General features: G+C 32.7%; 2 protein-coding genes across 4 annotated transcripts; one reads left to right on the top strand and one right to left on the bottom strand.

The window, feature by feature from the left end:
- The first annotated feature begins 733 nt into the window (after positions 1-733).
- Positions 734-3,287, top strand: LOC108471467 (aluminum-activated malate transporter 14-like). The gene is made up of 5 exons (XM_053022233.1): positions 734-1,184; positions 1,280-1,916; positions 2,338-2,447; positions 2,557-2,700; positions 2,805-3,287. The coding sequence occupies exons 2-5, from the start codon at positions 1,535-1,537 to the stop codon at positions 3,132-3,134; spliced, it is 966 nt and encodes a 321-aa protein (XP_052878193.1). The 5' UTR covers positions 734-1,184; positions 1,280-1,534; the 3' UTR covers positions 3,135-3,287.
- Positions 3,288-8,194: 4,907 nt separating this feature from the next.
- Positions 8,195-12,020, bottom strand: LOC108470797 (protein trichome birefringence-like 11). 3 transcript variants are annotated; one of them, XM_053022378.1, is made up of 5 exons: positions 10,722-12,019; positions 9,871-10,009; positions 9,620-9,765; positions 9,184-9,342; positions 8,195-8,694 (listed from the first exon to the last, which is right to left on the bottom strand). In XM_053022378.1, the coding sequence occupies exons 1-5, from the start codon at positions 11,219-11,221 to the stop codon at positions 8,346-8,348; spliced, it is 1,293 nt and encodes a 430-aa protein (XP_052878338.1). In that variant the 5' UTR covers positions 11,222-12,019; the 3' UTR covers positions 8,195-8,345. The 3 variants fall into 3 exon arrangements, with proteins under 3 accessions (XP_052878338.1, XP_017627761.1, XP_017627762.1); XM_017772272.2 differs by having other exon boundaries at positions 9,620-10,009; positions 10,722-12,020; XM_017772273.2 differs by having other exon boundaries at positions 8,195-8,679; positions 9,620-10,009; positions 10,722-12,020.
- Between the last annotated feature and the right edge of the window lie 1,034 nt (positions 12,021-13,054).

The raw sequence follows: 13,054 nt of genomic DNA, 5'->3' as shown, positions 1-13,054 counted from the left end.
GTAAAAGAAAAACTCTCTAATAGAATTCATTCTAAGATTAAAATAATTTATTCCAAAATAGATAAAAAAAATTATTTATTTTGATTACTAGTATCTCTTAAAATATTATTTTAATATTATAAAATGTTTACATATCTATTAATAGGCTCCTCACATGTTGCGCTATAAACTCCTTCATTTAAGATTTTGTTTCTTATTGACATGAAAATCTTATATTAAATATATACGGTTATATTATACATGTGATTTAGTGCAAAATACACTATGCATACATCAAACAAAAACATTAAAGTAAATATGTTTTATTTTAAATTGATTAATTTTTTTAATACTCTCTACGCTTGGTTTTATGTTTTATATTTAAAATTTATAATTATCCCTCTCAACAATATATCTTTAAAATTTAAACATGTATCTCTTCTTCAAAATGTAATTTTCTTATGTAATTTTATATTAAATTCAATTTCTCCATTTATTATTAGTTATTTACGTTGGATACTTAATATAATGTTAGAGCTTTTGATAATTCTTCTCATTCAAAAAAAAAAAATTGGTATACACTCTAATAACCAAAAAAGCTCATGAAAAGTTATTAAATATTTGATGAGGTGTTGCTAACCCTATGTTTGGATTGACGCACATGTATGTTTGAAGCATCGTATCTTTAGGTTCTAGAGGTTCGTACAAAGTGCTAGTATTAGTTCGTGCCCACTTTTCTTTTGGAGCTGAGGCATCATCATTTCCCATTTTATGGCTGTCTCTATCACCTGGCATGCTTATATATAGCCCGTTCTCCCCCACCAAAACCCTCAACTAGCAAGTGAAGATTCAACAGATATCAAATTATATATATAACACGAGCAAGAGAGTTTTAGTGGTAGTGTTTGTTTGAGCAATGGGCTCGACTGTTATAGATATTCCAGATGGAGAAGGGGTTGTCCCTTGCTCTAAAGAAAAGAAGAAGGAAGTCGGTGACATTTGTTGTCAATTCCCCATTGATTTGTTTTTTAAAGAAATGAAAAGTAATAAGCATATGACGAGAAAAGCGATTCATAGTATCAAGGTTGGTGTTGCTTTAGTTTTCGTTTCACTGCTCTATCTACTTGATCCTTTGTACAAGCAAGTTGGAGAAAATGCCATGTGGGCCATTATGACTGTCGTGGTTGTCTTCGAGTTCTTTGCAGGTGATATGCTTAATTGCTTCTTAATTTGTACATATGTTAGGTTCGTTTCAGTTAAATTTACAAGTTTGCTATCTTTTTTTATACCTGTTTGTCAGGCGCTACACTAAGCAAGGGCATAAATCGAGGAATTGGGACAGTACTAGGAGGTGGACTGGGGTGTTTAGCGGCAATTTTCGCCCAAGCAGTGGGTGGGGTTGGCAAAGCTATAATTGTCGCCATTACTGTCTTCATATTTGGTATGGCTGCAGCGCTTGCAATAAATTCTCTTCTACTCAAGATTCAAGTTTTCCCTATAAGAGTCCATGGATGGACATAACTAAAGAAACTTTTTATATTCAAGTTTTCCCTGTATGAGTCCATGGATGGATAAACCATTGTTGTGTAATCAAGGGTTGTTTTCCGACTTGTTTGAAGTCATTGCGATGATTTTTGAACTTTTGACTGGAATCTTGTTCTCAGGTGCGGCCGCAACATACACTCGACAGGTTCCAAACGTTAAAAAGAAATTCGATTACGGAACAATGATATTCATTCTCACGTTTAGCCTGGTTGTAGTGTCGGGTTTACGTGCTGAACAAGTGTTGGAAATAGCCCGTGACCGTCTTTCCACCATTGCCATGGGCTTCGCCATCTGTCTCTTTATAAGTTTGCTCGTCTTCCCCATTTGGGCTAGTGATGAACTCCATGACTCTTTAATCGCCCGCTTCGAAGACCTTGCTGTCTCTCTCGAAGGTTTTCTATTCATTTATTTTAACAGTACAAGCCATAGTAAACTTACCCTTATGGTTAAATCTTTGGTTCTACATATGCTTTTGTCTATTTCCACCTTAGCCCAAGGTTAGGGCCTGGGGCTAGACCTGGTGCTAGAATTTATACCTTACATTAAGCCTAAGGAGGGATCTCAAATTAGTTCGGTACTACCTAGGCTTGTGATAAGCGTATCAATTTTATCATTCAAATCATTCCAAAGTTTATACCCATGCTTGTTGTAACCCAATATTTTTTAAATAAAATTTCAAATCCAAATGTTGTGGGTAGGAAAAATAATATCTAAAGAGTTTTATTAGTTAAAAATTTGATTTTACTTGATTTTAAATTTAATTGAAATTCAATGTAAATTTGAATTTTATTATGATCCACAATCTTATTGTAGGGTTCTCAAAGGAGTACTTTGGAAATGTCAATGAGAAGGAGAAGTCTAGTTTTAATTTCAGTAGTAAATGCAAATCAGTCCTGCATTCCAAGACAAAGGATGAATCATTGGTATATTATTCTTTCTTTTTTGTTCATGGTATAGTATTTCTTTGTTTCTGTCATCTTAAAATCAATATCAGAATTATTATTGTTTGATAAACAACGAAAATTTGTGCAGGTAAATTTTGCAAGCTGGGAACCCTGGCATGCAAAATTTGGGTTTTGCTACCCTTGGGGAATATACCTAAAATTAGGGGAAGATTTAAGAGATTTGGCTACAACCATCCTTTCACTCAAAGGCTGCCTTAAATCACCGACACAGGTACAACTAAATCTTCTTCAGAAACCAAAATGTTTCTTTGGGAGAATCTTCCATATATTATTCGCTTTTGCTGAATTTTCTTTTTCAAATATTGTTATCATCAGCCATCAGAAAGTAATACCTTTCGTCAGCCGGTGAAGGAACCATGTGAAGCAATTGTAGCATCACTAGCATGGACACTAAGAGAACTGGGAGAAAGCATAAAAAAGATGAAAAAATGTGGATCCGAGGATAGCATACTACCCAAATTGAAGACAGTGAGACAAGAACTAAGCCAAATTCCGGGTCCTTCCACATTTGGAACTAATGATTTGGAGAGAACTGATGGGTTAGGATTGGCTACCTTCGTGTATTCGATGGTGGAGATGGTTGAAAAGATGGAAGAAATGGCAATACACGTGGAACAACTTGGACAACTTGGAGGTTTCAGTTAGAATATTAAACTATTTCAAGCTATGTGCATATGCATGTATTGATTGTACTGTACATATAAATAGGTATATTACTCATTGGCCGGCTATAAACATGAATTTTGAAATCATAATTTGAGGCTAATTAATCGAGTGGAAGTGAGTTGGGTTCCAAAATATTGAATCTTGGTTGAATGTTAGATGAATTTGACTCCATAATTTTTTTTTCTTCAAATAAACAAGAAAAAGACGAGAACAAAAAATAACTAAATATCAAACTTAGGATTCAAATAATTGAATTTAAGAACAATAAAATGGAATTTGAAAAATCTTGCTCATGGTCCCTGTTAGTATTTGAACTCAATAAAAGCAATTGTTCTCGGATGAAGAACCTTAACAATTTAAAATGAAAAGAAAGAAACATCATCATTGATATAATTAAAATGTATTTTCTTCATCATCAAAACCTTTCGAACATAAATTTTATTAATTTCTAAAGTTATATTTAATATATAAAACATAATAACTTAATCTACTGGCAAGAGAAACACAACTTGATTTTTATATCACATTTATGCCAATTAATGAAATCATTTAATTTCGGTCCACTAAGATTACATAGGTTAATTCATCTACCTTCCTCCTTGCCGTCCATGAGCTTCGAGATTAGGTCCATTTGGTTCATCAATGCGGGCCTGCATGAATGAATGCCTATAGTTTTGTCTTTATTTTCTTAACTTCGGCTCTAATAACCGAACCACTTGGGGTTCTTCAAAATTTTAAATGCATCTCCTCCAAGTCTATATAAACATGATTTAAACGTTGGGTGTCTTTTTCACAATACATATACATTATGTTGCAACTTTGACTATTTCTCTTCTTACACTTCATGTTGAAACAGTAGTAGAATAATAGTTTTAGTGCAATTAAAATTTTTGAATACACATGTTTTAACTTTTTAATAGTATGACTTTAATTTGATATTATTCAACAAAAAAAGAAAAGTAATTTTGTGCTACACGTTATGATCATCATCTTTTAGTTGACTAACTTGGCCGAGAAGAAAGAAGGTTAAAGTGTTGATGCTTATCATTATTCTTATTCCTCAAGAGAGCTTTGAACCTAATGAGAGACTTATTTATAAAAATTTAATATTTGTGCTTATGAAATGGTTTTTGATATAATTTACAAAATTTATTTTGACAAATTTTATTTAATTTCTAATAAGATCTAATGGTGAATGGAAGTACATGCTAAGGAAAATATGAGTCGGCCGATGAACAAAATATTTATGTCCAAAGTCTTATTATAACAAAGCAAAATGTAGCAAACAAGCATGCTTTAGTTGAAAACTTTTAATTGATAAATGGAAATCTCTTAATGGAAGGTAGCTCTTTCGTCATCTTCGCTTGTTTTTTTTTTTTTTTTTTTTTTTTGGGGGTGGTGTTGGGGTGGGGGACATGACAAATGTGATGAAATGAGATGACAAACATTGATAGCTATTGCATTATGCTTCGCTAAAGGAGGATACTTTGAGGAACAAATGAAAGCATAGATAAGGAAAGTGTATGATGGAGCATGGTTCTACTTCTTAGGAAGAAATATATTCTAGTTCCCTTCAACTTGTTTGGATGATGTGCTAATCATTTGCTATTGATTTTTAAAACTGTCAAAAGAAAGATTATTTCAACTTTGACTAGTTTTCTTATTCCACTTCATGTTCGAACAACAGATAAAACAACAATTTTGATGTAATTAAAGTTTTTCAGTTGGCATGTTTGACTTTTTGATGATATGACTTATACTTTAATCTTGTTAAGTAGCAAATGAGGAAGTAAATGTTCGATCTAGTGCCCTAATGGTAGTATATTCGTTTTTGTACATTTATACTTTTCGAATAAATTGATTCAATAAAATATCCATTGGCTACATTTAGAGGTGAACATGGGCTGGGCCCGACTAAAAATTTAGACCCCTTTGCTAGGCTCGGGCTCGACCCGGCCCAAAAAATGGACCTAAAATTTTGCCCAAGCCCGACCCAAATAAAATGCTAAAACCCGGCCTAACCCGACATGCCCATATTAATTTTTATATTATTTTATATAATTTTAAAATATATATAATACATAAAAAATACTAAAAACATCAAAATAAATATTTCCCAACAAGTTGAAAACAAATTTTAAAAAATATGTATACTTAAATAACACTAAGATAGATGCAACTTAACAAGCAAACGTCTCTAAAATAATAACAAAATTAACAATAAAATAAGTTTTATATAATTTCCAAACAATAACAACAAAACAATAGCAACATAATAGTAAAATGGTAACAAAATAGGGAGAAAATAACAAGAAAATAATATTAAAAATCAGATTTTTTTTGTCTTTTAGTGAATTCGGGCCTAGCCGGGCTGAAAATGCCTTACCCAAGATCCTACCCGTTTTTTAAACGAGCCTTATTTTTTAATCCAAGCCCATTTTTCAGGCCTATATTTTTGTCCAAATCCTCTCACATTTCAGGAGGGCCTTCGGGCAGGGCCGAGTGGCCCGACCCATGCTCACCTCTAGTTACATTAATATTTCTTGTATATTGTTCTCAACAATTTTTGCACAAAAAGCAAAATGCAAACAAATATTTATCTAGCGTTTAACTAATAATAAGCAGTATTATGTTGTTGGATCGTAATATGAAAAGACAAATTGTATTAGTAAAAAAAAATAAAATGATGAAGTAAGATAAATGTGTCCCATTCACAAATGAATATGTTTTCTTATGAACAATAGAAATTAATTGAGAATTAATTTAAGATTTTTGAATTATTATTTAGTTATTTATAATTAAATAATTGAAATTTGAGAATGGAATTAAATTAATTAGTCATTATGAATCCGTTGAATAAATTGAATAAGATTTTTTATGGTAAAGTTGTCATGGCTTTAACGAAATTAGAAATAGGTTGAGAATATTATTTAATTAAGAAATTAATTTAGTTAATTAAATTAATTGAATAAATAATTTTTATTTTGGGAGAAAGACAACAAATATTGGGTTGCATTAAATTATAAAGTATTAGGTTAAAAATGTAGGAAACACAATTATACGAGAGACCCAATCTGCTTCACATAGCATGTGAGGGGCGACAACTTAAGAGAAATTAAGAGAATGTTTCACCCCCTCTCTCTTAGTTAGATTAGTAAAGTGTTTTCTGTTTAAATATTATTATTTTATACCGATTGTTCAACCAACATTCTTGTACCTCTCCTTATAAATAGTAAGAATTATGATATTTGTTGATTTCTACTGGAAATTTGTTGATTTCTACTGGAAAAAATAACTTTTCTACTGAAAGTATTTATATTGTTTTTTTTTTATATTTGGTTCGTGTTACTCAAACCTACACTCAATGCAATTCGAGGTACGAGGATAATAGAGAAAATCACTCGGTTAAAAGTCAGGATCAACTCAAATCCGTATCAGACAAATTACAATTACTTTTCGATTAGGTTTATTACTATAAATATTATAAAGTGGCTCAATTTTTAAAAAATTTAAATATTCTGCTGTAACTGTAAAATCTTCAACCTATAATATGTTATGATGATCAATTTTTAATCAACTGACTTATAAGAGAAGGGAGATGTGCAAAGCTTCGAAAAGTAGGATTATCATTTGAATTGCGTTAATAGACTACTTCTTTTACCCTATTATAAGTTGTTTTGTCCCCAAAACTTCTAACAACAACTTAAAAAGAGTAAAAACAAATCAACCTTTTTATTAAATTGTCTTATTTTTCGCAATAATTTTGGACTTGCAGAGAACAAATATATATATATATATATATATCCGCAGGGGTAAATGAACAATTCTCTTTAGCTATCGCATAAATGATGCTTGTTATAGTTAAAATCTATATGTAATAAGTTAAAAGAGATAGTTATCAACGATGAAATGTTAGATGAAATGAAAATCACAAAATAATACAAAAGCACAAGGACAAAAACTCTAATAAATCTCCATTTATTGATGGTGATGGAGAAACCAATAAAAAAAATAAAAAAAAAGACCATTTAAAATCATAGGATTCTTCGTTGTGTTTATCAGAAACAGTTGAAGAAGCAAAAGAGATTGAGATTGAGATGGGTTATCTTCCAAAACAGGCAGCAGCCATGATCGGCTTGCTTTTGTTATGCAGTAATGTCATAAGTGTTCCAGATACAAGCGTCATAAGTGTTCTTTGCAACTCTGGTAGCTATTCCGAGGGTGATCCTTTCGCCACTAGTTTGGCCTTCATCCTCCAAGACTTAGAGACCCTCACGCCTGAGCGCAAAGGTTACGATTACTTCAACATCTCCCCATACCCTAATGCTTTTGCCTACGGTCACGCGGCTTGTAACCAAAACCTCACCACCTCCGATTGTGCTACTTGTTTGGGTGCTGCTAAAACCGTCATGCTTGCAACTTGTCAAAGTCGAATAGGGTCTCGCTCGGTGCTCCATGATTGTACCATTAGGTATGAGCAATACCCATTTGATGACTGAATTAAACACCTTTCCCACTCACTCCACTCCACTCCACTCTACTGGTGTTAATGGACATCTTTTTTATCTCTAATAATGTTTATTTTGTACCTCAAAAAAAAGCAAGAGGTGCATGCAACGCTGAAACCTTATCTATTTTGGTGTAATCATTGATTCATGTTTCTATATTCAGCTGTTCACTTTCTTATCTAATTCTGGGTTCTTCCAGACAACAGAATTTCCATAAAGGTTTTTCACTAACATTCCCTTTTAGGATCTTTGATGGGTATATAGCAGAGTTTAACATGCTTATCTGTCAAAATTCAAAGGAAAAAATACGTGGTTCTGTTTGGTCCATGCAGTTTGGTTTAGCCAAGAAAGAAGTTTCATTGCCATTTTCCAGGCTCCAGCAAATTTTCAGCAATTTTTTACCTACGTAATCTAGTTTCAAGAAAACAATTCTGCAATTTATGGAAGGCAAAGGAAAAAAAAAAACGTAGGAGAAAGATGTAGAGACCTCATTGAAATCTCTCTTAGCTAGAACATGGACAAAACTAGAAGTAAGCAGTAAAGAATTTGTTATAATTTCATTGATCAAATGAACAAGATTTCCAAGTTTCAACTCTCTACATCGGTGAGGAATATGAACCATTTGTCGTATATGATCAACCATCAGAAAACATTATGCCCATCATAATGAAACCTGAGAGCTTTATGACCGTGAGTATTCCCGCTGGAGAAAAAGGGCATAAACAAGCTCATTCCATGTGTCAGGCACACCAGGCAAACACCAGTGACTACAATCTTGACGGTTCATAGGACCTGGCCCGTTTCCTGGGCCAAAATGATACAACGATGTATGCCCGTCCTGCCTTTGATATGTCATGGGAGTCACGTTCATCAGCTTTATCACTTGAAACCCTTGTGGGTGTTTTGACAATACACCAGAGACTATGTCAACAAGTTTCCCAGTGTTATTCGGCAATGGACCAAAGTCAGGCAGCTTTAATTGATGACAGTGTCCACCAGTATTCCAGGTGCCACCTCTGTTCATCCATCCACTATAATGGTGATTAAATCATATTCATATCTTCGTATCATATATACATTTTGATTCAAAAGAGAAACTGAAAATAGATTAATAGCCAATGTTGAAAAACCGATTCATATAAGTATAGACTGTATAACAATATCAAAACTATAAATGCCAAACAAATTCATGCTCATTAGCATTCATCTTACCGGAAATACTTATATCAGAAAGCGAGTCATATCTACAACCCTCTTAAGTTCAATGCTGCTCTAATATGCAAACAATTGAAAACTTTCACATTTAAACTCGGCCAAAGGCATTTCATCACCGCCATGAACTATTGACCTTTTTAGTTCTATTACTTGCACATACAAGCAAATAAATATTTAATGTAGCATCCTGAAATGTAACAATCTTAATGCCAATAGCAGAAAGTGTGAAGATTGTGAAAAGAAAAAAAGGAATAGGAATCAGAAATGAAGCGTTGATGGTTAAAGAGAAAAGAAAGGGGGCATACCTGAAATGAACAGGAGCATAGGTGCGAAGCATAACTTGTGTCTTCTTTGTATCTACTTGACTGGCAACAAAGTCAACTAAAGTTTTGATGGATTTTTGGAATGCATTTGTAAGGTCCATCTTCATCTTCACCTCCATCCCTTCTTGGAAATAACAACCACTGCCACATTACATAAATCCAAAGATTAGTCAATGTGATTATAACGAGAACCAACAGCAGCTTTGTTAAACTAGCATCAAACAAACTGTAATCTGTTATCTCACAGTCATTTCTATTGTAACAAAGGATGGATAACTTTAAGTACATTCTCTACATTTTCCATTTACAGGCATAGCACCTCAAAAACTAAGTTCGTATAATTCAACATACACACACACAAAAACAAGACCATATAATATATATAACATATATCATATATCAGGTTGATGATATTTACTGTTTTATTGTCTTCGCATAACTCCACCAATGGCCACTGTTAAAAACTAGCACATCTGCATCTTTCCACTGACGATGGGTCCAGGTCACGTGATCCAGTTTGAGAGTCATCCTAACATCTTTTGGAGACCCCTTTGGAGGACTGCCCTGCACCACTAGATATGGAGATCTGTAGTATTCAACCGTGCAGTTATAATCTTCAAACCTAAAAACCAAGAACCCTTTGTGTTTAGTAATCGGGTTCCCATTCACCTCATAAATTGAATCCTTGTTGGGAATAGCAGTAGCAAGCAAGCAAAGCATAGATTCCCATTGGTTCCTTCCAATGGAGTCACCAATAAATGCAAGGCGCCGGTTCCGCAACTTTTCCAGCATCATTGTTGCATCAAAACTGTCATCAAGAAGATAAAGTCATGTTCAATATACCTTTTCAATGAAACAGAATTTCTAAATAACATAGTTAACAGTAATGGGAACATCATAAAAAGAGGCATGCTCGTTTTGGCAATAGAACCATGTTAAAACCAAGGTGAAAAAATGATGCTAGCGCATACAAGAGGGAGTTTTCAGCTTTACATAACAAACAGATAAGACCATTAATCAAAATATAAAAAAAAAAAAAAAATGAACAATGCCTCCGTAGAATTAACTAAGAAAGTGAAGAAAAGGAAGAAGATATAAACTTATAATGCAGCTTCTCAGAGAATACAAATTTGACGCTTCAATGGAGGATTTTTAGGCTAATTCCAGCGAGAAAAAAGAAATTGTCAGCCATGAAAATCAGAAATTATTTGTAATGGGGAGAACTTACCAACAGATCAACAAACTATCCACAAACTACAATAAAATTCGAATTTAATCGCAAAGAGAAAAACAACGACACTAATCAAGAACAAAAAAACATGAACATTAAGGATAGATAAATAAGAAATAACAAGTGAATCATCTTCCATAGACATGCCAAAATTCCAACCTTCTTCTAACCAAACAGACAAACATAGAGTTCAACACAGTTTGCTTCCATTGCTCTTTCCAGCAAGCAGAACAGAGATGGCACTAGTTACTAAAAATGAAGAGTCGGCAAAAGAGAAAGGAAAAGGGACCTTGGCAAATCGCAATCATGAGGTTGCCAACGCCACTTGGTGTAGTAACTATCAGGCCGACCATTTTCTAGACACCGGAAACCGCTATCTGCAAAAGGGCAATCTTGGCTTTGGTAAAGTGGGTAGTTATCGTCCCACACCCATTTCCCATCATAAATGTCACATGTATCTCCACCTCCATTAAGGAATCCCAGCCGTCCATTCACATTTGCTGGTGCCTTAGCTATTGCTGCTTTTGCTTCTGATGGTAATGATGATGAAGTGGTAGTGCCACTAGTGGTAGTGCCACTACGTCCAAATAAAGAGAACCCAGGGTGGAGGACAGCCCGGTAATCCAAGTAAAAGAATGCCCCAATGAAGAGACAAGTGACTAAAGTGAAGCCAAGAACACCCAGAAAAGGCTCGAGGGGGTTAAAGTTCTTGGATTTCTTGGAGAAATCTAAGTGGGTGGTCGTTTTGCTCAAGTCTTGTGAAGTTGTGTTCTTTGTCATCTTCCTCATATGGAGTTACGGAGAAAGAGAAAAACAAAAGGAAAACCAACACCGATTAACGAGCTGTGCTCCCAAAAATTTACAGAAAAGAATGCTTAAAAATAATATAGCAATCCCAAATTACCACGACTCCAAAAAAAAAATGCTTTTAGCGTGCAGTCTTAGCCAAAGAAAGCAGAATGATTAAAAACGAAGTTGTAAACTTAGAAGAACACTAAACCAGAGTGAGAAAGAGAGTTGGGGGGGAGGAGGTGTGTGGGAGAGTGGAGGTAGATAGTAGGGAAAATGGCAGGCAACGGTTAGAGTTGGAATCTTTGGGGCTCAAGCGGTCATTCGTGCGGTCCAGGACTTGTGTGGACCGTGGTTCTTGCGTGGTGGATATGGCACGTAGCAAAACGAAAATATAGACCCCCGACAATAGCATCACCCTGCCATTGATGGCAGGAAGGAGCTTCAAAAAGTGCAATTATTTCAACAGCATTCAACTTTGTTTTTTCTTCTTTGAGGAAAACATAAACAAATCTGGGTCAGCTTATTTGTTGATAAGGCTATTAATTACTGACATTAAATTCCACGGCTTATCTAAAAATAAAGAAACATGAAAAATGAAATGGTCCTTAAACCAATGAACCAAAAAAAAGGAATTTGTCCTTAAAAGAAAAAAAAATGGTCCTAAACTTTGTAAGGAATCTAGGTTTTGTTGGTGTTCTTTCATGACTAAATTGTTTCAGTATAATTCAATAATGCATTTCTAGAGTCCAAAATGTTCCTTCTTTTTAATCTTCTTCCCTTTCAAGCTATTTTCACTGATTATGTACTTTGCATTAATGGCGGAAACTCGTTTTTCATATTCCTTTTGTATCCCTTTGTGCAAGCTTATGAACACGGAATCATTTTTTTCATTAAATAAAGGTAAAATACACAAAAAGAAATTTATAATTTATTATATCCGGTGGATTTTTTGGTTCAAAAACGGTTAAAATGTGTAGTTATTTATACTTTCTAGAAATAGCTAATAAAATATACTAGATATTTTTATAACAATGGTGCAATCCACATGGAAAGTTTTGCAAAGAACCCTAAAGATGTAAGTTTAAAAGGATAAAATGGTTAATCTCTTCCTCGCCATACGATTATTTATAAAATATATTTCATTCTCTTTTAATTAAAGAATAAAATAAGTAACTATCATACTACGTCTTATAATTATTTTACTTTTATACAATAGCAACATAATTTAAATTTATCTTATAAAATTATATAATGCTATACCATACCGTATATAATATATTAATAATTTATATATATGCATCAATTATTAAACATTATAATATCATGTAATACTATATTTTTATTATAATCTATATTATAATACTAGTTATATATAAAAGTAGTACATTATATATTATTTATTATTATTTATTATATTGGTTGAAACATGCTCTAAGCTCTTATACTTTTCGTACAATTGAAACTTAGTCCTCTTATTATATCATATTATATCATATCATATCATATCATATATCTATAGTTTATATATATGCATCGATGATTAAACATTATAATATCATGTAATGCTATATCTTTTACTATAATTTATGTTATAATAATAGTTATATATTAATATTTTTAATCATAATTATATACTATTTATTTTATGTATTAATAACACTAATAATATATTATACATTATTATATTACCATTAAAGTTTAATTTTATAGATTTTAGTAATTATTAATTTTATATATTTATTATATATAAAAATAATTATAGCATTAAAAATATTTTATACTAAAAATTATTTCACTTTATAATTTAACATAAAGAATTACTATTAATTA

Source organism: Gossypium arboreum, chromosome 11 (genome assembly GCF_025698485.1).
Source record: "Gossypium arboreum isolate Shixiya-1 chromosome 11, ASM2569848v2, whole genome shotgun sequence".
NCBI classification, from domain to species: Eukaryota; Viridiplantae; Streptophyta; class Magnoliopsida; order Malvales; family Malvaceae; genus Gossypium; species Gossypium arboreum.
This window is presented reverse-complemented; position numbering and strand designations above follow the sequence as displayed.

Coding starts and splice junctions, on each gene's coding strand:
- LOC108471467 (XM_053022233.1), top strand. CDS start 1,535: ATGAGTCCATGGATGGATAAACCATTGTTGTGTAATCAAGGGTTGTTT. Junction 2,448..2,556: donor AGACAAAGGATGAATCATTG/GTATATTATTCT, acceptor AAATTTGTGCAG/GTAAATTTTGCAAGCTGGGA. Junction 2,701..2,804: donor GCCTTAAATCACCGACACAG/GTACAACTAAAT, acceptor TGTTATCATCAG/CCATCAGAAAGTAATACCTT.
- LOC108470797 (XM_017772272.2), bottom strand. CDS start 11,221: ATGAGGAAGATGACAAAGAACACAACTTCACAAGACTTGAGCAAAACG. Junction 10,010..10,721: donor CATGATTGCGATTTGCCAAG/GTCCCTTTTCCT, acceptor TCTTGATGACAG/TTTTGATGCAACAATGATGC. Junction 9,343..9,619: donor TATGCGAAGACAATAAAACA/GTAAATATCATC, acceptor GTAATGTGGCAG/TGGTTGTTATTTCCAAGAAG.